Source organism: Sardina pilchardus, chromosome 18 (assembly GCF_963854185.1).
Source record: "Sardina pilchardus chromosome 18, fSarPil1.1, whole genome shotgun sequence".
Lineage (NCBI taxonomy): Eukaryota > Metazoa > Chordata > Actinopteri > Clupeiformes > Clupeidae > Sardina > Sardina pilchardus.
Genome location: NC_085011.1, coordinates 20,006,953 through 20,031,855, shown reverse-complemented (window position 1 = coordinate 20,031,855; position 24,903 = coordinate 20,006,953). Strand labels below are relative to the sequence as shown.

General features: G+C 42.0%; 1 protein-coding gene across 1 annotated transcript; it reads left to right on the top strand.

Moving 5' to 3' along the window:
- Positions 1–6,300: 6,300 nt before the first annotated feature.
- On the top strand, positions 6,301–17,744 carry fam83b (family with sequence similarity 83 member B). Its single transcript, XM_062520201.1, has 5 exons — positions 6,301–6,466; positions 9,515–10,009; positions 11,787–11,951; positions 14,602–14,726; positions 15,090–17,744. Exons 2-5 carry the CDS (start codon positions 9,560–9,562, stop codon positions 17,176–17,178), a joined length of 2,829 nt encoding a protein of 942 aa, XP_062376185.1. The 5' UTR covers positions 6,301–6,466; positions 9,515–9,559; the 3' UTR covers positions 17,179–17,744.
- The last annotated feature ends 7,159 nt before the right edge of the window (positions 17,745–24,903 follow it).

Below are 24,903 nucleotides of genomic sequence, written 5' to 3'. Positions count from 1 at the left end.
CATCCCTTGACATTCCAGTCAAACCAGCAGATAGTCAAGATGGACATCCCCTGCTCTGTCATCAGAGGCAGACATCACGAGTCCAGAGAGTAAGGGCGTATTCACACCAGGAAGGTCCGTTAGTTCACTTACTTGGTCCGGACCAATTTTTTTTTCTTTTTTTCTTTTTTTAGTGCGGTTCGCTTTCACACCATGATTAATTGCAACCGGACCAGAATTTATAAACAAAAGCACATGTGCTAAGGTCGTTCAACCATTGGCTGGTAAACGTGTAGGTGGGGTGAAGAATAGGAAGCCAAAGTCAAAGTTGGCCCACGTAAATACTATGTTTGCGTACTCGTTATCATCCTAGCAATATAGTTTATACAGTTACAGCTTTGCAGAAGTGCTTGAGCGTCAAGACCGTTTGATGCAAGTTTAACAATATCATGCTCGTAATTTTGCATCGACGAAGACGTGCAACAAAACAGCTGAGAAGAGCTCTCATGTGTGTCCAACATGCTAACAGCAGGCCTACGGAAGACGGAACGGGTAGGAGATGCAAAATCAAATTATTGTTGGCAAAAAAAGCGATAGCCCACTGCTGCTTACAGCTGTTGTGTGTCACGGAGCTATCCTACATTTCCCATAATGCGCAAAAACTACGGGAGCTCGTCAAATCCAAAAAAGGTAGATTTCTGTAACTGGGTCGGATCGAGGTCGGTCTGCTTTCACACCATAAACGAACCGCACCAGGGTTCGATAGGAACCGCTCCGAGACCACCTCCTCAGCTGGGTCTCGGTCCGCTTGTTTGGTCCGCACTAGAGTTCGAGTGATTGTATTCACACCAGTCAAAAAGGTCCGAACCAAGCAAGAAACGAACTTGAGTTCGTTTTAATCGAACTAAACAAGGCAGGTGTGAATACCCCCTAAAAGTCCTTCCATGTATTATTTCAACCTGTGCACTTAACACAGGTGATATCACTAATGATCTGATCTACTTGGCTGCTAATTAGGATGATTGGGTGAAATACTTGGCAGGACTTTTACTTTCTGAACCCGGGATGTCCACCTCTGACTGTCAAGAGATGCTGCCGAGGGCCCATGACAGCCCATGGCCAGAAAACTGAAGTTACTTGGGGACAGCTGCTTGTATGTGCACATTGATTGGCAAGGCGGTGACCATGGCAACCAGAGGACAAATATCCCAGAGGAAATATCTACTCTGGCCTCTAGAGGAAAGGTCTGGGAGATTGAAAAAACCCAGATTAAAGTAATGTGGTCCCCATGCAAGAGGAGGCCTTCTCTGAGCCATCTTAATCACTTCCCCTGTCCATTCTGCTCCAGCGTAACTAGACCAGAAGTCTGAGCCTCAGCCAAAGCACCAAGTATGTCCAAAAGTCACCGTGTTCTGGTGAGCCCCAATAAACCATTTTCTCTCTCACCTCTCCCAATCAGTATGAGTAAGGTATCATGTTGTTGTTTAGGTTCATACAGTGTTGTGTCTGTTTGTAGAGTCTTTCATTTCTAAATGCAACATGGCAAAAACTCTGCAAGTCATCTAGGGAGCTTATCAACCATCTGCTGGTTGTATATTGATTGATTGATTGTGTTTATTTAAGTGTCAACACCATGGTGCCCAGCCCATGTGGGCTTATTAGACGCTGAAGTAATAATTACACAATAATATTATAACTATCTCCAGATAGCCACGTACACAGAGCCCAACATAACATAACTAAACCACTAAAAATTAATACAAAGAATGATGACTTGTCAAACTGGAAACAGAATACTTTGTTGCAAATACCAGGCCTTTTCTACAAATGTATCTCCTTCATATTGTCAAAATATATCAGGATTTTAAACTGAATTAATTCAAAAAGTGAGTTCCTTAGGTCGCAGTATAAGGGACAATAAAAAACAGTGAAATTCATACACATAACTCTGATAAATGTTTTATTGCTCTCCAAAACAGACAGCTAGATCTTTTATTGCCTAGACCATTGAGGTTTGCTGATGAAATGTCATCAAATTCAGGCGCTGATCCAAATCATGAGACACTTATCATAATTCAGTTCCTTTTTCTTTTCCTTTTCCTTTTCATTCACCTTTGCTACCATTGCATGAGATAGCATTTGACCTTGGCAGAGGTCTGTGGACTCTCTTGCCTCTTGCTTGAATGAAGGACAAACAAACAGGTAGACAGGGTCCAATTGCATGATTGATAGATAGTGGCCCCTTATTCCATACCTGTCAACTCCTGTTTTTTTATTTTTTTCATTCTAGCTCTCTGATGGTGTAGCTATGTATCGCTAGTGTCAGCCATTTGCTCCTGCTGTTGCAGTTGGGGCGTATTGTGTGGACACCAGGATGGACAGTGAGTGAACAGCGGGGCCAGGAGGTTATAGCTACATGAACGTCAAGCGTCGTCAACAATGTCACACAGGAAGAGGTCTCACCCACAGCGTGTCCTTAGCATGGACATGCATGAAGGGCAGACACCTACAGGGAGAGACAGAGAGAAAGAGAAGGAGAGAGAGAGAGAAAGAAGAGAGACAGTGAGAGAGAGAGAGAGAGAGAGAGTGTGTGTGTGTGTGTGTGTGTGTGTGTGTGTGTGTGTGTGTGTGCCAATTTCTTCTATATCTGCACAGACAGGCCAATTTGAAAAGGAAAGTTGAGATGGCAATTTGCATTTATCCACCAAACACGAACACACACCTACAGTATAATTTAACTGACTGCCGCGCTAAGATGCCATTTACAACTGAGAATCACCATGACTGTGCTCCGGAGTCCATTGAGTCTCCGATCAAGTGCTCTTATAAAGACAGAAAGGAAGAAAGAAAGAAAGAAAGAGAAAGAAAGAAAAAAGTCAGAATTGTAATTTGCTGCTCCAGTGTCTGGATACAATTCAACAGTTCAGGCCTCCTAATCCATGGACAACCATGCTCTTGGCACGCTGTTACCTCAGTAAGCTTGGCCATTCTTTTCGGCGGTAAACAGGAAGTTGCACCTACAAATGTAATCTCACAGTGAAGCAGCGTCTGGAGGAGGGATAAGCCCCATTTACCCCCTACACAGGCAGCTTAAAGCTCAGGGGTCCTTGTGAATCTGCTAAAACACAGTGTAGCTTTGAACTGGTGCACACGATCACTGCAAGAGTTCTCCATGGGGAGACCAGATAACTGTGAGGACATGTATTGTCGAATATCAAAGGAGAGAGAGAAAGAGAGAGAGAGAGAAAAAAAAAAGAGAGAGGGAGACAGACAAAGATTAGGAAATGGCAGTTGTATCCAGCAACTTTTAGCTTTTACTTTTTGAGAGATACCAACAGGCCTAAACTGATCATTTCCTTGACAGACAGAGAGCTCCTCTGAGTTTTGAGGACTATGAAGTGACAAAGGACGACAGACAGAGGGATTGACATCGAGAGAAAATAAGACATATCAGACTGAAAACCAAGGAATATCGAGTGTCATACAGTAGCACTCCTGCTGAGATTACCACTCTGTATTCAGTAGGGCAGCAAGAACCGATTTCCTCTGTGTCAATATCCTGTCTCCACAGAGTCCCATCATACTCCTGAGGACAAAGGGCTTCTGACCATTGCATTGGTCAGAAACAGTCGCTCTCAGTTATGGCGATTCGTAAATGACACCTCAGTGCAGGAGGCGAACATGATACTGTAGGTGTGCGCGTGTTTGTGCATGTGTAGGTTTGAGTGTGTGCATGTTTGTGATTGGTGGATGAATGCAAATTTGCATCACAACTTTGCTTTTCATATTGGCTTGTCTTTCATATTGGTGCAGATGTATAGATAGAAGAAATTGGTCACACACACACACACACACACACACACACACACACACACACACACACCATATGTTTAGTTTCACTCACTTGAACAGTGATGCTCAGAATGAGACAAAACTATTGAAAACATGCAGTGGCATACCAATGTCATAGGCAGATGTATGGATTACAGGGCCTCTCACCCTTGGCAGCAGTCTGCGCTCAAGTGCCCTTTCATACAAAGATGTTTTGCTTGGGCAACAAGACAAAAAAGAAGAAAGGGAATAATATTGTGATTCCAATCAATACAGCCTTCTTTTCTTTTGTCTCTCAATCTTTAAACAGAATCGCTTATTCATTAACCTCTGCATGCCATTCATGATAAGTAGCAGTTTAAAGTGAAAGATGAAATGTTTTTAACATTTCTTTTGCGTTTATGCGTTTAACATACTTTTGAAAGAATGGAAAACTCCAGTATTCGCAAAAAAGAAGGTTAAGATTACATGACTCGAAGATATAGAGGACAAGACATACAAGCACAAACACATACACTGATTAATAGTCATTTTGAATGTGTTAACCCTGAAAATGGATTTGGAGGTTAAGCATGTCTCACACAGATCCGTGGCATCATTGAGGCAATGGCCCTGTGTACAAAAAAGGACAAATATTATTTAGTGCTAAATATTCCTCATTTTTTCTAGATGCAAAAAGCCTGCTTAACGTCATTTGACTGTTGGATGGCGCAAGGGGTCATGCCTGCACACTGTATGTGAATTTATTTTTAACACATTCATGGAAGGCAATGGAGCAAGGCTGGCTGACTAGTGAGTGATATAGCAGTATCATAAAGATATTTACCTGTGAAATGGTGACCGCCTATCTCCCGCACACCACCTGCTCATCCTGATGCCCTCTGGGCGGAGAGACAGAAGCATAAAACCCTGAACAAACACTTCCTTCCAATGGGCCAAAAGGACACTCAGCATCCACATGATAGCATGTTCAATACTTTAAAAAAAAAAAAAAGTAGTAGCCCAAAGGGCACATGTTACTCTGCTCCCACAGTTACACTGGCTACTTATTACCATGGAAATCAAATTGTGTCTGCAAGATACTCAGGTAATGAGCAATGATGCACGTTACTTTTACTGTACCCCAGGCATCGGGGGTAATCAATCAAATCGGTGTATCTGATATACAGTAGGTGGGCCAGAGGCAAGCTAAACTGATGATGACAGCACTGCAACGCTCAAAGTCGGTAAACATTGGTTTTGTAGTTATCCAATTGCATCGAAGTCCGGAATCAGTCAGAGTAAACATTGGTCGTGGTATTATCTAATTGCGTATAGTGAAATGTTCAAATGCATGCTTGGTGCCGCCCCTCAATTTGGGCCATTACATCATTCGTAGCCATACCCTTAATCTGATAGATTACCAGGGTCTGGATTTTCTAGGTTAGCTACTTATAGCCACGTGCATCAAATTCAAATCACTTCTGCTTGTTTACAAAGTAGTCTCCAGTACAGATTCCACTTACTTGAATTCCCTACAGGCATGTTAGCTCCCGACCGTTGTACTCTGTATATGAATGACGCTGGCTCAGCCACCCGTAACCTCAGGGCAATCCAAACTTTTCTCATCTGTTGTTCCCTGTTGGTGGAACGTACTCCTAGAGCATGAGCGTCCCTCTATAAAAACCTCTGAAGACCCATCTCTAGGTGGCTGAATGTTCCCTTTAATTCTTTCTGATTTATTATTTATGTTTCATGCTACGTCTTTTGAAGTCAATGTTAGAAGATTTTCAGCTCTCACAATTAGTATTAAAGTACCACTGAATGAAAATACATGGGGAAAAAAACTACCCTTATCTATCCTTTAAAAAATATACGTCACACAGATCATGAATTATCTATAACATAACTAACATATAAATCACATCATTACCTAAACAACACAAGCCAAATAAAATCAACAACATTATGCACTTTGTCGTCAAGTAGATATAGTCCTCTGTAGACCTGCTGTAGGCCTACAAGCGTGTGGCTTGTTCTTTGTCAAGTTCGTAACATTTGTATAGGGCAGCCTGGAATGTCCTGAGATTGACCACAGGAACTATTCAAGACTGGAATCTAGAGAGCCAAGAACAAATAGCCAGGGACCAGACCTGACTACAAACCTGTACCTAAATGGGCTGGCAGACTCAACCTTTATCTCAGATACCAGCCTCTGTAACTGTCTTATTATTGACATGTGGTGCTTAACCATTCCAAGTTGATATCTTGTTATATTGACCTTTTTTTTTGCACTTTGCCACCATCCGCTCATCAGTTCCATACACCATCTCCAGGAGTGAACTTTACTCTAGGGCAGGGAGAAGGAGGTGTGGCTAAATATGCCAAACAGGTTCTGAGCTGCCTGCGGCCTGTAGGGAAGTTATTAGAGCCGGTTATTTGCATGTGAACACTCGAATACTCACCTGGTGTTAGTTTCCCACAGAGACTTACAGGTGAGCACACCTTGGCTTTCGTTCGCTCGTTTTTTCCCTCCTCTTTGATGATGTTGCTTAGTTTAGTTTGCGCGAATGAGGAGATTCCCTGTCCTTAGTTAATCGTTGCGGACTCTGAAACCCACTGGAGTTACTCTGAAGTGCCATGGGAGTCTGCTGGTGGATTTAATCAGACTGCCACAGTAAGTGAGACTCAGAAACTTCCACAGGTGTGAATGAGAAAGAGGAGAAAGAGGAAAAAGAAAACGAAAAGAGAGCTGTTGCTTGTTGTGTTGCCATCTTTTTTTATCACTGTTGTAAACCTGAAGTTTGTGACAGCCTGAAGGTGTAAACACAATGTTTGACTTGTTCTGGCATGTCAATGAAAGACTTCAACTCAACTGAAACTCCACAGTAACAGTTTGGTGGAATGGTCTATAGGTCTCATTTAAGTACATGTTTGCCCATATATAGCGTATATTTTCAAACTACTTATTAGATATCTGCCAAGCGAGTTAAACAAGTCCCTTATAGAGCAAGCCGACAAGATGTGTCTTACACGTACTGTATGTGGACTAGAAGAGGATCTCTTGTCAGGGAGGTTAAAACCTCTTTCTTTGATGTACGCTGGTGCTTGTATTAACACTGTAGCTGTCTATGTACAATACAAATGATCCTATAGTATAGTGGTTCACTATATACACTGGGACAAGTGGCTTCTGAGGTGGTGACTGGTGAGAAGTGTACACACAGACTATGATGTACTGTATGTCCATTGAGAAGCTGGATGTTGTTTGCTCATTTGTTACAAATGTAATGAAGAATTTCTACTGTGTATGCATAGGCATACTTTTGATAAATGTCATGATTGAAATGATGACTGATCTTCAAAATGTCATGAACATACACAGACATAGCAACCATATCAATTGAAAATGGTACATGTTCAACAAGCTAAGAAAAACATATGCCTCACAGATGAGCTCACTATCTGTGTCTGACCGCAACATGCAGCAATGGATTATCAATGACGAGCAAATACATTAATGATGGTCAATCTAATTCGAATTGTGTTGGTTTCTGGCTGAGCAACTGAATTATAGTCATTGTCAGTTACTTAAGGCTGAGAGATAAGGGAAACTGACATGACTTTTAAACACACACTTGTGCAACTTAGTAGCTCATAGATGTAGGAGGTGAGAAATATTGTTAAAGTATATTTAAAGTAGTTATTTTATCTGTGATGTGAATCATTCAAGTCAGACATGGAAGTATTTTAAAAATCAGTAGATAAGCTCACCAGCTACCGTTAGATTTATCACTCTGAACTGAACATTTCAGGTTTCTGTTTCACAGTAACATGGACTTTGATCCACAATACAACTCATTTCTCTCATTTTTTTTAATCGGCGACACTGTAAGAGCTCAGTCACACAAGCTGACCGGTTTTCCAGGAAAGAGTGTCTGTGCTGTGTACCCTCCCTGGTAGTCACCAGACAGATCCGGACAAGTCCTCCTGTTCCTTCTGGCAAAGGGTGTCATCTGAGCTAAAGTGTCTCCAGACACAATGCCGTTTTGCTTACCTATTCTCTGCAGTCTCCTCAGGCTTTAGACTGTGTGTGTGTGTGTGTGTGTGTGTGTGTGTGTGTGTGTGTGTGTGTGTGTGTGTGTGTGTGTGTGTGTGTGTGTGTGTGTGTGTGTGTAAGAGAGAAAGATAGTGAGAGAGTAAGAGTGAGAAAATGAGATAGATATGCTGTCCATATCACACAGCACCATCTTTGATCAAAATTGATTTCATTTGACTTTGTCTTATATAAAGATTGAATCACAAAGTCAAGGGCACATAATATGAGCATGCTTTTGTCTACCTCTGATTATGGATGACTCATGTAGGATTAATGACAATTCTAACCTATGACCCTTGACATTACATAGTAATGATAAAGAGGGTCTTCTTCTCTCTGATTACATAATTGAAGCAAATCACCACAAAGATGGCCATCACCCCTTTCCCAGGATAATAACCCACACAAGGTCCGTTATGTCATAGCGACTGCTCTGCTCTCCTCTTTTAACCTGCTCTGGCTGCCACCTGTAGTTTCACAGTGATGCGTTTGTGGTTGAAATTAGTCAAATAGACATTTATCAACTTCATCAGCATTGCATCGGCATTTGGCACAATGTCTGGTCCATTTATCACTTCAGACATACAAGTCATACTGGCATTTGTATTCCTTGCTGTATAACGCTAATTGTTAGACATTCCTCCTCCATTGTTTCCTTCAGCATTATGCCAATATTTGCCATACAATGCTTCCCTTGTCATAGTCAAGTCATGTCAAGTCAAGTCAAGTCAAATCAATTTGACTTTATATAGCGCAATACACTGTGGTCTTTCAATATGCAATACGAATAGTTAAGGATAGAAGGGCAATAGTAAAATAATAGTTTAAATATTAAAGATTTAAAAAAAGAAAACATAAAATACAGTACACAAGGTAATAGTTCATAACAACATAAAAACATAAAAGGTCAATAGTTTAAAAGTGTTTACAAAGTAATAATTAAAACACATACAAAGGGCAATAGTTTAAAAGTATTTACAGCAGCACTCTATGGAGATTCTTGAAGTAGTCAATTATGGAATGGGAATGGAATATCCATCCATCCATGTCTGTCTGGCTGCTGCACTGCTGATTGGTCTTCCAGTAACTAAGCCAGTCTTAGTTTAAATTCCGTATTCTAAAAAGGATAGCTCTGGTCCTTGCTAATCACGTTTGATGCCATTATAAAACCCAACACAGCCCTCCTTTTGTTCTGTATATTACTGTGCCACCACAAATTGATACTGAGTTGCTATGTCTCCTTGTGTTGTTGCTTTGCAACCTTATGCAGATGTATCTTTTTGGCGAAAGAATAATTATCCATTAATAAATCATTACATTTCTCATTGCTGTGTCTTTATTTTATGAGATATATGAGTTATATGTAGCAACCATGTCAGAACAGTAGGCCCTATTTAGCCTTTTGAGGCTCCAGTGATGTGGATGTGAGAACAGCTAAGGTTATTTTAGCCACTCTGCTTCACATCATGTGTAAGAACACCTAGCTGTTCTAAAATCAATGGAACATACAGCCTCTTGGGGCTTAGTACTGCTTAATCATAATTTTGACATAATTCTTTGTTCATCAAGCCTATTGATAACTGGATACTAATTACAGTTTTTTTAACACCTTTTTGTTTCTCACAGGTGTTTTATCGTTACTGAAAAGTGTGGGAGCCCTCTGCCACAGTCATGCTGGAGTCTCATCTCTCTCAGCTCTCCTCTTTAAAAGATGACTTTAAAATAGACGATTATGTGCCGCCGCACTACCGGGAGTCCTACAGGCTGGCCATCGATGCCCTCGTCAGCGGCGGACAGGACGCCTACCTGGACGTCGTCAAGGCCGAGAAGGTCGGGGCCTTCCTCTCAGAGGCCGAGCTCCTCTTCATCGCCCACAGCACGGAGCGAACCACCGAGGACCACCACTCGGGGGAGGTCGACGGCACGCCGGACAGCCAGTCCTCGTCGGGCACGTACTGGCCCACGCACTCGGACGTCCCGGCCCCCAACCTGGAGCTAGGCTGGCCCAACTATGCCCACGATAGGATCCAGACCAACGTGGAGCTCCTGTTCCACCCACCCAGACAAAGCAGCCCCACCATAAAGGAGGTGATTCGGAAACACATCCAGGAAGCACAGGAGGTAATGATCATGCTCGGAGGCCTCTCCGCTCTTGTTGTTTTGCGGTCAAATTTAGGTGTGAATAAAAGCTTTTATGATATCCAATAGTGGTGTGGAAATACCAGTGTTTTCACAATTTCACAGAGGCACTAGTAATTGGCAGAGCCTACAGTATCTATTCCCATGAATTACCATAAATGGCAGGATGAATATCCAGAAGTTCTGCCAGTAATTGAGCGATTAGCTGTTGCTGTGTTCATTACTGGACTGGAGTACAAGCATGTACCTACACAGCATTTTTACAGGTTGGGTGCTGTTCCCATGATGGGCAAGGCTAGGGCGGTGTACAGGGTGTGCACCCATGATCTTGTTCAACCGCTTATTCTTCGGATGTTTGGGAAGGACTGGCTACGGTGATGGAAAACTACCATGAGTCACAATACACAGTGCAAGTGAACTCTTGCTTTTTGATTCATTGTTTTTAGAAAAGAATGGGTGTGTTGTATTTATGTTCATAATACACTATATGTGGCATGACATGTCCTCCCGTTGTGTTTTGCTGTGTTGTGTTGATCTATGACCTTTTGTGATCTTTTTTGTGTCGTGCAATATCACAGGGACAAATGACCATGCTGAATACACATGCTCTTGCTCTTCAGGGCTATTCCCATTAGCAGACACAGGTGTGAAGGCAGCACAAACAACCTGAAAGAACAACTTAATTTGCCATAATTGGACTGTCACAGTAATCGAGAGGTTGTTTAATCAACCTAATTGTGGGATGATAGAGACTGAGAGCACCTCTACCTAGTTTTCATATCACACACGCCATTATTATCTCAACTTCAGGCAAAGGTGCCTGCATGGGTGCTCCTCTATTTTACTGTTTGTTCCATACACAACATTTGCATTATACTGTTACTCTAGCATGCCAGGACAACAGAGCATTTTAGACAAGATGGTTTTACAGACACACTTATATGGTAGCTCTACAAAAAGTGATGATGCTTAGGAATGCTCATGGGGAGAAGGTTAGATACTGAATGGATTCTGGATATCAAATGTACCAGAATAGCGATTCTCTCAAAAGCTGGTGGGTCACCATTGGACAGCTATCTGTAGCGTTTTGTCTGTAGAGTTTTAAATTTGTCTACATTTAATTATTCCTTTGTTGTGTATGCAAATATGCAAATTAAATTCTACCGTCTAAACCAGAATAGGTAATCAGTTATGCTCTCTTAAATGTTGAAAATGAAAAATATTTTACTCCAGTCCATAAAATGACTATTATACACCATGGTTAATGGGATTAAATAAATAACAACCACAAAATGTCGTCAATTTGGTGTGTGTATGTTGTTTTTGTTTTCAAGCATATGATTTTGAGGATGAACAGATCTGTGTAAATTACTGGTTACAATTATTGGTCACTGTTGTTTGCTGTAAGTACTCAATTTACTCACAAATGTATCGTGTTGAAGCTTGAGCTGGAATGCTGGTCTTCTAGACTGACATTTAGGGGATTTAAGGCTGATCACCAAGATTATCACCTTGGTCAAATCACACAAAAGCTTGACATATTGTTTTGCATTTGTTGCTATGGCATTTCATACAAGTCTTCAAGAAAAATATTTCACTGCAGTGAGACATTTTAAAAACATGCTCTGCTTACATCACCTTTTGTCACGCATCATCTCTCAAAGGATTTGATGGTTACAGTTGTAATGTTCCCGTCACTGCTAAGGTTTAAAAGTATTGGTTTTGTATACTGATGTGACCCTCTTTGCTTGCCATACAGGTCATTGCCATTGCTATGGATGTGTTCACTGACGTGGATGTATTCAGGGAGATAGTGGATGCCTCTGTTAGAGGAGTCTCTGTCTATGTCCTCCTGGATCACTCTCAGTTCAAAAGTTTCCTCACCATGGCGGAGAGTCAAGACATTCAAATATGCAAGCTGACGGTAATGAACTTCAAGCACACACACACACACACACACACACACACACACACACACACACACACACACACACTCACACACATACAGTATATATTTTATTATTTTCAGTTGACAAGAATTCCTAAGAATTTGTATGGACAAACACCAGTTACAGTACAATGTGTGAAAACTACGCTGAAGGCTATGCTTTTGCACAGTCTTTATCTCCAAGAAAATGTCACATTTTATGAGTTCTCCCATTTGCTTTTCAAACATAACAATAAGAACCATGTTGTCCTTGTCCTTGCCAAACTGCTCATCATCTGAAAATTCAAGGTGTTGGTATCCACTAAATGTACCTCAAGAATGATAATTATGACTGGACTGAAAAGCAATTATGCTTTTCTCCACAATCATTTTACACTGCCCCCGGAAATAATTACATAAGTTTACGATACCATGAATCAATGCTATAATAGTAGGGGTAGGCCAGTATTTTCACAATGTTCTTGTTCAACGTAGCAACAGTAAAGTATGAATAGATATACAGCCTTAAAGTAATGTGAATGCAACTTTTGGAAAATACTTTTCAAGAACTAGAACTAGTTTCTGAAGGTACACAGATGCTTTGCCACCCCTGACATACTGTACACAAACCAAAGTAGAGCCACAACAACAACTAGAAATGCAATTCCAAGGAATTACCAGTGCACGAAAATGCAAAAAAAAAAGTATAGATAGATAATGTAGATATGGTTACTAAGGTGTAGCTAGGGTAAACATGGTGGTTGCATAGTTTAAAGAAAGCTGATAGTGTGAAGGTAGACAGTTGAAAGCTTAAACATTCCAGTTCTAACCTAACTAATGATTTCTAACAAATGTTAGAAACAGATGCTGTAAATAGATGTTAACTATGCTAACAATGATAACCAGGTCGATTGGTTAACTTAGCTAATGATTTCTAGCAGTTATGATAAAAATGCTAACAATGTTAGCACTGCTAACTATGTTAACAATGCTAACCAGGTTGATTAGCTAACATAGCTAATGATTTCTAGCAGTAATGTTAAAAATGCTAACTATGTTAACAATGCTAACCATGCTAACAATGCTAACCAGGTTGATTAGCTGACTTAGTTGATGATTTCTAGCAGTTATGCTAAAATGCTAACTATGCTAACAATGCTAACTATGTTAACAATGCTAACTAGGTTGATTAGCTAACTTAGCTAATCATTTCTGGCAGCTATGCTAAAAATGCTAACAATGCTAACTATGCTAACTAGCTAACTTGCTACTGAGGACTTCTATTTTGAAACATTTATTGATAGGGTTTCCATGGCTGCCACTATCAGGAATAAAGAAGTTACTGTAGTAAAATCATGTTGGTTGCTATGGAAACGGTCATCAATGCTTAATTTTAATGGTTGCTATGTTGGTTGCTAGGTACATGGAGGTCTCATGTAGTTGACTGGAGGCATAGTTGATGATAACTGACAGTTGGAATGGTTGAACAGTTAAATAGTTGAGTAGTTTCAATGGTTAAATAATTTAATAGTGTATTATTGCAGTGAGGACTTTTATTTTGAAACAGTTGTGGAAAGAGGAAACAGTTAACAGGATATGTAGTCTTCACAGAGAGATTGTATGCTTAAAGCCTGAGAGAGAGAGAGAGGGCTGCTGCAGGTGGGGCTGGCCAGAGCCATATAAAGGGAGAGTTGCGACAACCCGGGTACAGAAAATTCGGTTTGTGACGTGGTTCGTGTAACTTCAAATAGTTCAAAATAGTTCCCGGAAGCGATTGACTGTTCGTTAAAATAACCGTCTTTTAATGAGTGTTCGATCCTAACTTCCGGGAACTATTGTTGAGAAAATATGGAACATTAGCGTCAATGGAGTTGTTGCAACTCTCTCTTTATATGGCTCTGGGGCTGGCCACCTGGCATAAGATTCTAATTGCTTAACGACCTGATTGTGATGTCATAGAGGCCAATGTTAAGTCTATGGGGAAATCTGGAATCTGGGAAAACCTACGTTACAACGTTTGAATGAAGTTTCTAGGTTAAACAGTTCAACCTGAATAGAAAAAATGAATTTGATCAGCGGAATAATAATAAGAAGAAGCCTAGGAAGAACAGTACAGTGCATTTTCATGCACTGTAATTAAAGGCAAAGGAACTATTTGTTCTTGTTTAATTAACTGTGTGCCATGTATTGCCACTGGTTGCCATCACCCAACATTCTTTGGTTAATGAAGTGCTTGGCTGTGACAAGCTGTTCTGCCTTGAATACTCCACTGAAAGCAATAGGCCAATATCTTCAACATCCGTTTTGGTTGATGCAGTGCATGGTTGTGAGAATGTGATATTCAGTAAATGCTCTGAGTGCAGATGGGAGCTTCTCAGAACTCCAAAGAAAACTCCCCTGAACTACAGATCATTAACACCAGGTTGGAGTCTAGGTTGAATGACCATGTCCTTAAACTGACATATTAAGTACAAGACACCAGTACTTAAAAGAGAAGGCCATATTACCATACTGCTATATGCAAAAACAGTCCTTCACCCTTATGTTTGGACATGCCATGCTAACAGCTTTGACGCGTAGAGATAGGAGCCATTTCATTTCCATGAAACAATACCTCTATCTCTCTATGTGTTTTCTCTTTCCACAGAACATGCGGGTCAGAACTGTAAAAGGACAAGACTATCTCTGTCGCACAGGGGCAAAGTTTCACGGGAGCATGGAACAGAGGTTTCTGTTGGTTGACTGCAGGACTGTGTTTTTTGGATCCTACAGGTAAGGATGAGACACACCCCACCTGATTATTGCTTCTCTTTAACAGGAAATACGTTTAGACTAAATATGCTGTAGATAATGCTTGGTAAATGATTTAGTCATTGATTTGACTTCCTTCAAGACAGAATTCATAGGAATTATTCAGAGACCTTCACCAGAACTATACTGGAAGGCAGACGAAAAAGATTTAAAGATTTGACAAATAAGCTTCATGCCTCAGGCAAACCAAGCAAGTTTCATAATAATCGTTATTCATTTCTGCCAGACTGCTCATATATATCTTATACGTTTTCAGTTTGCTGTTGGGCTACATATAGTACATGAAAAATCACCAACTTTTATGATCTCTTTGCTATCATTCAGCTTGATGTGGTCCTATGAGAAGATCAACCTGAGCATGGTTCAGGTCATAACTGGCCATCTGGTGGCATCGTACGACGAGGAGTTTCGAACTCTCTACGCCCGCTCCACTGTCCCTCCAGAGCTGGCACCTCTCGACAGCCTGGCGAATGGGAAGAGCCTGGGGGGCAAAATGGAGACCAGCGGGTCTCAGTCCTTTGAGAGGAAGCACCTGCGTCACACCCTCAACACCGCCTACAGGCAAGCCTGCGAGAGGAGAGGCTTTGGTAGCCACATGGCAGGCATCGAGGAACAACCGCCCAATCATGAGCCGTTCGGTCACGAGCGAATGATGCACCAACAGCCTCGGGATTATGCACCGACGATGGACGCCATGAGTTATCTGAAAAGGCACAGCTACGCTGGAGAGAGACAGGAGGGCACCTACACTCCTTCCTACATGAGGCATGGAGCCAGCAACTGGAATGTGGCCGCGAACAGCAGAGGTTACGGTGGGAACCACTGGAGACATCACCTCCCTGGTGGCTACAACGACCCGCATCACGCACCACCGATGGACCAGGTCCACCGCGGCACCAACATACGCCAGTCTTACCACGGTGGTGGAAAACAATTCATGAACATGCAGCAGAACATGCCCAGTTTAGAGCAGGTGTCCAAGTCATTTATGCGTGATTGGAGGGTCGAGTCCTACCTAAATAACAATGACACCATCGTGGAGAACCATGAATACCTGGACCAATATGATGCACCTGAGAATAGGCCTTCTCTGCATCTGCACTCTCGTCTGAGGTCCTCAATAGTTCTAAAGTCAGTTATTCCTGAACAAATGGAAAATGGTTACACAGATGCCTCTTCGAGTTCCATTCGGTATAGGGACCAGCATGGCATGGCACCCAGTAAATACACACAGCCAACTCCCTCGTTTAATCAGAATGAACCGGTGGACTATAGAGCAATGCACAGCGATTTTAACCTGAGAAGACGCAGTCTGCAAATACTCGATGAGCCGAAGCACCCTGGGACTGGTAACACTTTGGAGAGAGACTATTTACGTTCTTGTGTCACTCTAGGTAGAGTGAAAGGGAGATTGGCACGCCAGGACCTGGATGCTCAGCAGGAAAATGAATTTAAAAGGCACAGTGTGGCTGATCCAAAGTCCAACACATATGTTGGACACAGAGAAACGTCCGGCGCCATGTTTAATTCTCTGATGAGGGTGCATGAGGAGCGATACGCTTCTCGAGACAATGCCAGAAGCAGGGTTAGCAGGCTGAATGACGATCAAAGATCGGTCTCAAATGGCGATTTCAACGGGTCTGCCCGGAGCCCAACTTCGTCCGAGTCTACGTGGACAGAGTCCCCTACCAGGACCTCGTCCGCCACCTTGCTGGCCCTGCGAGACAGAAAGCAAGAAAGAGCCAAACCCAGTGGCATCAGCTCGCCGCAATTCCTTAAGAAGAGCTCCATGAAAATCAAATCGCTCCTTAACATAGCAGATAAGAAAGAGGGCTCGCCCAAGAGCAAGTTCAGACTGATCCCCAAATCGGCGGCGAGCAGCACCGACACCATAGTCTCCGAGGACGGCCAGCAGGCCGGCGATGATGACACGGCCGGGTCACCAAGGTCCACAGGCGGGCCCGGCAACTGGAGGTCTCACGGCAAACTCCACGACAGAGACGTCCTGAACGCCGTGGGCAGATCGTCGGCGCCCCGTTTCAGCACGGAGGGCATCGACCAGAGCTCGGCCGACGAGAACAACGCGCAGAGGCCACCGAGCCAGCAGTCCAGCGCCCACAGCGTGAAGTCCAGTGCCACGAGCAGAGAGCCCCGCCGCTGGGACCAGTACGGCGAGAACAGGCGGCGCTTCGAGCCCCCCAACGCGCCGGAGAAGGGGTCAGCAGGCGACAGTCAGCGGAACGACAGAAGTGCAAGCAACCAAGCCAACGATCGACACAGGGTTTTGACCGCAGCCAAAAAGGACCGTACTGACCGGATAAACTACTCAGATCACAGTAATCACTTCAGCCATGACAATAAACTGGGACGCCTGTTCCAGCGTGTTGGCAATTTAATCCATAAAAAGACATAAACAGGCTGTGATGGTGTGGGTGGGTGGTTGGGTACATTGCTGAATCCTGATGTGCTAAACTTGAACATTTGCTTTTCTTTGTCGGGTTGCCCAGCACTTCTTGACGAGAATGCAATTGTTGTTTTGTTGCCTTTCTTCCGATAAGTATTCCACAGAAGTATTCTTTCAATACAGACAGGAATGCCTAAGTGCTATTACCCTTACAAAGGAACCATTCAAGTCTACTGAATGACTCTATACCTCAGGTCATTAATGACGTAATGATATCATGCATTACCATTCAATGATATATAAACAATGCCAGAATGTTATTTATAGGGCTTTTGATTGGATGCTGGTGTATGGGTTAATTGGAGGTTAATTCCGCTCTAACAAGTGGCTGGTGCAATTTATGTTGACTGTATCAACATTATAAAAGGTTAACCAAAGAATAAAAAAGGATAAATATGTAGAATGTGCACTTTTCAAGAGGCTCTAATAAAAACAGAAAAAAATGAAGCATAGCGGGGGAGAAATTTCATTTTTATGTATTGAGTGAAATTACTTATAAGTCTCTCACATCTCAGATTCTTGCAGAGAGGCAAAATCAGAATTGCAGAGAGTAAATATTTTGAATGCAACTTGAGTGCTGACGCTGAACAAAACTCACTATACTTTCCACTCCCTTCCCCCCTGAAAATACCATTTGTTCACCCCCAGAAAACAGCAGGTTTATTTACATGTGTCTATACTTGTCATGCAGTTGCAATTGTGCCGAAGGTACAGTATGTGGCCTTATATTGGGGAACAAACATACCTGCCAGTCAGCGTACCTGTCAGTCAACAGTACAGGCGAGATCCAGGCAACAAATCTACACTTACGGAGAGTGTAGGCATGGCAGGGAGGGTGGATGAGTATCTGTTTGTGTAGCCCACACACACACACACACACACACACACACACACACACACACACACTATAGCTATGTTGAGTATAAAGGTATGTAGCATTAACAGACATACAGTATGAGACATAAGATCCAGTATTGTAATTGCAATCATTCTCTAACTAAGCAAAACATAATGAGTGACCGCCAAGAAAAAGAAAAATGATTTAAAAACCTTTTTGTCTGTACTGTGACTGATGTCACACACACACACACACACACAGACACACACACACACACACACACACACACACACCTCAACAGATTCAGGACATGAAAAAAGTGATTTCTTGGTGGTTACTTGAGCAACCTTTTTACATTTCATTGAGGTAACTTGAACGCCATTCTTACCAGCCGTCATAGAAAGATCCTTAGAAACCTCAGTGTTGACACTTGAAGTAGTGCAGTTATTTTTCTCTGAGGAGAATATAAACATCTAGCACTTAAAATCCCCAGAAATGAAGATAGGTAGATAAGGGATGAAAGAATTGCTGTTGTGACAAATAGACAGGGAAGGCTGTGGAGACTTCCACATAAATCTCCTTTTCAAGCAGAGAACACGATAGAGTTCAGAAGAGTCCAAATGCCAGATCTGGCTCACATCTTTTTCAGATCCGGGGACAGCGGCAGCAGCTTTCATGGAGTGGACATGTTTTTTTTTTTTTTTGTGGTTTCATGTGGATGGTGCATCTTTGTCAACGTGTTATTCTTATTATGCAGATGCCGTTTTCAGCCTTGAATGTGTTTGCATGAGATGCAGTATTTGTCTGGGCAGGAGGAGACATGCTTTTTTGTGGTGGTTTCTTGTGGATGGTGCATCTTTGTCGAGAAACCTTGATAAAGGGCAACTGGCCGAAACGTGTCAATACATTTGAGAACGAGACTGAGTGTGCGGCAACATAATCTTTTTCTATAAGTTTCGTCCCGTGCCAGCACCTCTGGGTGTGCATCATTTTTTCTTCATTGGTGCATCTTTGTCAACATGTTATTGTTATTATGCAGATGCCGTTTTCAGCTTTGAATGTGTTTGCACGAGTTGCAGTATTTTTCTGGGCAGGAGGAGCGACCAATAATGTAAGGATTTGAAGGGAAATTGCTGTAGATGTTATGAAACTGGGCTGTGCTTGTGAAATGTCAAGTAACACAAGGATGGCTGTGAAGCACAAGGACGTGAGGAGTTATTATCGCTTAACATGAACTGGAAATATGTGTGAGGGGAATGCAGTATGAGTTTTTAATAGTCAAGGCCACTTGTGTGTGTGGAGGATCCTTGAAGATGGCAATTCTGCCATATCCTTAATGACTCATTATGGGGCTGACAGGCATGGCCAGACTGTTCTGACAATAAATGGTTTGATCATTAGGTAGTTAGCTCTTTTGGCACATTACGCTCAATGTCAAATTACGTACTGACAGAACAGAACAAAAAAACAGGTGTTTTCTTTAGAGCATAATTTTAATGCAGGTGGTAAGAAGATTTTCACGGGATTAATTGCTTTACGGTTTTAGAAAGTAGAAGTTTCAAGCAGGCGGGCAAGGACGAGGAGGCGCACGAGTCCCACGAGGACGAAGAGGACGGCGGGCACAAGAGCCGGCGCTCCAGCCTCACCAAGCGCATCGCCAACTCCTCGGGCTACGTGGGCGACCACTTCAAGTGCGTCACCACCGAGCTCTACCATGAGGGTTATTGACTCTACCTGTACAGTAGAGTAATAAGCTGGTCTACCTGACGGAGGAGCTGAGCGAATGGTTGGTTACTGTAATATTATTTTCTGAAGCCACAAGGATCATAATAGCCTATCATAAATATCAGAAAAAGTAGGTTTCAGATAGAAGTCCTTTGTTAGCTGTGAAAACACATATTATGTAGATTTTATTTCAAGCAATGGCGTTACATTTATTGTATCTTCGGTAAAAACCACAGCCTAATGCCTATATTTAGCAGTATAACCTATGATAACCTATTATTAAAAATGTAAAGTAGCAAAGTAGATATTTAATTCTACTGTGTGTTTGGAATGTGTATGTGTTTGTTGATACAGAGCGGGAGAGAGAGAAAAAGAGGGAGAGAGAGAGATTGTGTGCATGTACAGTATGTGTGTGTGTGTGTGTGTGTGTGTGTGTGTGTGTGTGTGTGTGTGTGTGTGTGATTGCGTGTGATTGCGTGTGAAGGCCTTGTTTACTTTCCAACCAATCTTGTCCATGTGTACTTTACTAACCAAGCCAATTCAAGCCAGGATTTAGACTTGGACCATGCAGCAGAGAAACATATCCGCCTGTAGCTCTGCCTTGGGTGGGTTTTCTACAGTAAACCGGCTGTCTTTGGGTTCTCTAGCCACACTGCTCAACATTAGATGGACTGCCAGAATCACCACTGACACAAATGCCAGCCGGATGGGATTAAGACTCCAATCCACTAATTAGTGGCTGTCACACAATTTTTTGTTGATGTTGTTATTGTTGTTGGTATGAGAAATCTGAACATTTGTAGAGAACTAGTACTAATAGCAGAGTCTCATTTGCCATATGGCCCCCCCAAAAAATGTGTTGTCCCACTATTTTGAGTGTACAGCTCCAATTTAATTAAGTCAATCAAATCAAAAGGGGGTCATTTAACACATACCAACCAGTTAAATGTACTCCTTTGAGATTGAACACTTTACATTTTACTCTGATTTTACAGTGACACTAGGAAGCTAAGTTTATAAGACACTGAGGTCATAATAACTGAGAAGCAGAAAGCAAGGATGTGGGATAAAAGTACAATTGTGTGAGGGAGAATATGTTGTATCTTAAGAATTCCACGTGGTTGAGTTAACCATTTTCAACCTTACCAACAGAATCCAGAATCTCTTGACAGAGCATTGAATTGAACTTGTGGAAAGCCCAGCAGCAAATGTCAAAGTGAACATGCAATAACTGACAACCTAGTCTGCTCTGAGCAACACCTCACTTCCCTGGCCTCTTTTGTACTACCCCCCCCCCCCCCCCCCCGCGTAGTGTTGAGCTCTCTCCAGCTCAGTGCAGGGGCTTGGCAGCTGCTGGCAAAAACACAATTCCTTCTGTACGGTTCACACTTGATGCACCTGATGTTGAGCTGACCTTCACAAATGATCATACTGTACTGTACATGGGTTTTATGTGAAATGTCTCTGAGAGTTCATTACACACTTTAAACAAAAGGATAGGACAAAACAGTTGCCTAGGAAAATGACAAAAGGTGTCATCGATCATTTCTAAAAACAAACAAACAAAAAAAAAACAGAAAAACACTGTCCAATGTACCACATACCTGCATACTACATGTAGATATAATGCAAATTTTACAGACAAAGCTGAAACTAAGCAGGTGTTGGCTCAGTTAGTACAAGCCCAAATCATCAACATATCAACATAATAAATTTAATGTGAAAATGAACATTTGGACAACATAGAATCTATAGGCTACACAATATATAATTGGAAAATATATAATTATATTGAATTTGACTTTAACTTGGGACAGGAATGTTTCCACTGTGTTGCTTCAAATTTTGTTGTAAATGTTTAGGAACTGAGGAGACCAGTTTTTTTAAAACGAAATGTTGAGAATTTGAGAATGAAATGCCGTCTCATTACTCCACGATATAGAAATTCAGTTGCTCAACAGTATGTGGTATTAGTCAAGTTTTGTATTCCATGATGCACTTAATTTAACAGATCTGGACTGCAGACAGGCCATTTTAGCACCTTGACTCTTCATTTATGGAGAAATAGCCTACTATTTACAGTACAGTGCAGAATTTATTTTGGCTGTGTTTTCCTGAAATATTCAAGATCTTCCCTGGAAAAGATATTGCCTGCGACTCAAAACCTGTATACATCATTCAGAATTGATTGTGCTTTGCCAAATGTTCAAGATGCACATGCTGTAGGCACTAATGCTCCTCCACGCCATCATATTGGGGTTTTTTTCAGTATATTTTTTGGGCTTTTTTCCTTTATTTATATAGGACAGTAGTGAGAGACAGGAAGCAAGTGAAAGAGAGAAATGGGGTGGGATCGGGAAATGACAGCAGGTCGGACTCAAACCTGGGTCCCCGTAGGCACTCGGACCCGTACATGGCACAAGTGCTGAAGCCTGTTGCGCCACAGCGCCCCCCCCCCCCCCCCCATAGATGTTGGGTTTTGAACTGAGCACTAAAACAGATAGGTTGGATGCTTGGATAGGCCCTCTCCTTTTTAGCCCAGATGAGTCCAATTTCCAAAAAGAATGGCAATTTTGATTGGTCTAACCACATGACCTTTTCCCACATTATCTCAGCCCATTTTAAACAAGCTCAGACCCAGATAAGATGGTGGTATTTCTGTATCATGTCTCAATACAGTTTTGGCTAGTTTTTGAATTGGGTATCAAACTGTGACCTAGACAGTGGTTATCAGAGAGGTTTTCCTGAACCCATACTGTATAATGACCTGGAATCTGGAAACAGGTCTAGTTTTAATGCAGAGCCATCTGAGGTCCAAAAGGCCATGGTCATCCAATTTGTTTTTCAGCTCTAGTTTGCAAAGATTTCTTTGGATTTTGTGAATGTTTTAATAATAGCATGTCCTGTAGGTGATTAACTCCCAAAATACTTCACAATTTTGTGCTAAGAAGCATTAAATGGCATTGTTTCAGTACAGCACACAGGTTCACACAAAGTGATGAATACCCCTATATATTTTATTCTAAGAGGCCCTGTCTCTCTGGGATGCTTTTTTCATACCCAATCGTGTTAATTAGTTATGAAACATTCTTAATTTTGTTCTCTTAATCATTACACAGCTTTTCCAGTAGGCTATTTTGTTACCCCTGTCTCAACTTTTTTAAAAACATGTTGCTAGCATCAAATTCAAAATTAACATATATTTTCCATGGAATAGTCAAATTGGTAATTTTCAACTTTTTATAAGTTTTATGTGTCCTTTTGAGTTTAAGAAATGTGCAGATTATTACATTCTGTTTTTATTCACATTTTACACAACGTCCTACTGTAACTGTTTCTGATATGGGATTGTACTTGGATGAGAGACATCAAAACTAAGTTGTTACTAGGAGTGGTGTTGGTGGTGGGTGGCCAGTAAGTGACTCTTCTCTCTGGCCAAAAAAGTATCCCAATGCCCCAGTCAGGGCAATGATGGGGACATTCTGTACTGCAGGAGATGCAGTCTTCGGATGAGACGTTAAACCGAGGTCCTCCTGACTCACTGTGGTCATTAAGATCCCATGGCACTTATCGCAAAGGGTAGGAAGTCACTGGTGTCCTGGCTAAATTACCAACCTCATTCGATCTGGCTCCCTAATCACGCCCTCTAGTGTTATTGGCCCATTCACTCCCTCACTCTCAACTTCAAGCAGTATATAGGTGGTAAGCCTTCTGGCGTATAATGGCTACAGTGTATCACCCAGGTGGGTGCTACTCATTGGTGGTGGTTAGAGGTTCCCCCTTCACTGTGAAGCGTTTTGAGTGTCGTGAAAAGCGCTAAATGTAATATATTGTTGTTGATGGCTAGTCCACAAATTCTAACATTGTTCGCACATTTAGCATAAAATTAACAATGATACGCGTGATATTAAGTTGATATAACCAGCCTTCATTCAGTTGGAAATAGAATCGCGTAATGATGACATGATGCTAGCTAGACATTTTCTGTTTGCAATTAAAATTCGCAAATGCTAGTTTAAGGAAAATGAATAATTGAAAACTTCACGACTCACTAGTCCCACTGCACAAAGGCAAAGACCACTCTTCACATTATTGCCATGTTCCAAATCATAGTGAGTGCAGCTTACAGTATGTGAAAGTGCCCTGCCTCTACAGTTTACCATCGGCAAGAGGAGCCGGATAACTTCGCAATCTCCCGCAGCCTCGTCTTTGTTGACACAAGTCAGTAAAAATCTGCTTTTCTCTCTCTCTCTCTCTCTCTCTCTCTCTCTCTCTCTCTCTCTCTCTCTCTCTCTCTCTCTCTCTCTCTCTCTCTCTCTCTCTCTCGTGCGCGCGCAGACGCTATCCCAATGAAATGGAGTAGGATAATGTTGAAGTTATGGAGATTGAGAGAGATACCGAAAAGTATAATCCTTATGAAACACGCTGTTGGTGCATAATGACATTGGAAAACCTTCTCTGAGAAGATTTAAAATCAGTTTGTAGTCAAGCCATTTTATTGGCTAGATGTTGGTGGCCCCTCTGTCCTTTGGTGCCCTAAGCACAATGCATGATGAGCGTCATGCATGATAAAGCAACATATTTTCCCTTCGTCATATCCCTATGTGACCCGCATACAAAAGTCAAAATAATTTGTGTGTGTATATATATAACATAACTTAAAAAAAATATTTGGTCATCCGAGGCCCCACGGTTCTCGAAATATTCACAGAAACGGTGTTCGACTCACCATCCTTTCGGGGGGTGCAGAGCGGTGGGTGGGTGGGTGACGAAAAAACGAAAAAAAAAAAAAGAAAAAAAAAAAACAAAGTGTCATCCTTGTGGGGCTTCATGCCCGCCCAGTATGCAGCCCATTCTATCAATCGCTGACAGATATTCGCAAACAATACTAAATAAACAAACAAACAAATCATCAATCAATCAATCAAGACGGGAAAAACTCATTGGAAAAACCTGACCGCAGCTAAGCATAAGTTGGTAAGACTGGTGGTTATGGATTGGCTATGGAAAGTGCGCTTAGGTGCGTCATGCTACCAGTAAGCTTTGATGTGAGAGCGCGCAGAAATGTTCTCTTGTCACCTGGCGATATTGAGTGCAGACTCCAGTAGCTC

What these genes read in the sequence shown, in the direction of transcription:
- fam83b (XM_062520201.1), top strand. Translation starts at nt 9,560, where the DNA reads ATGCTGGAGTCTCATCTCTCTCAGCTCTCCTCTTTAAAAGATGACTTT. An exon ending in ACATCCAGGAAGCACAGGAG is followed by an intron (nt 10,010 to 11,786) that starts GTAATGATCATG and finishes CTTGCCATACAG; the next exon opens with GTCATTGCCATTGCTATGGA. An exon ending in TTCAAATATGCAAGCTGACG is followed by an intron (nt 11,952 to 14,601) that starts GTAATGAACTTC and finishes CTCTTTCCACAG; the next exon opens with AACATGCGGGTCAGAACTGT.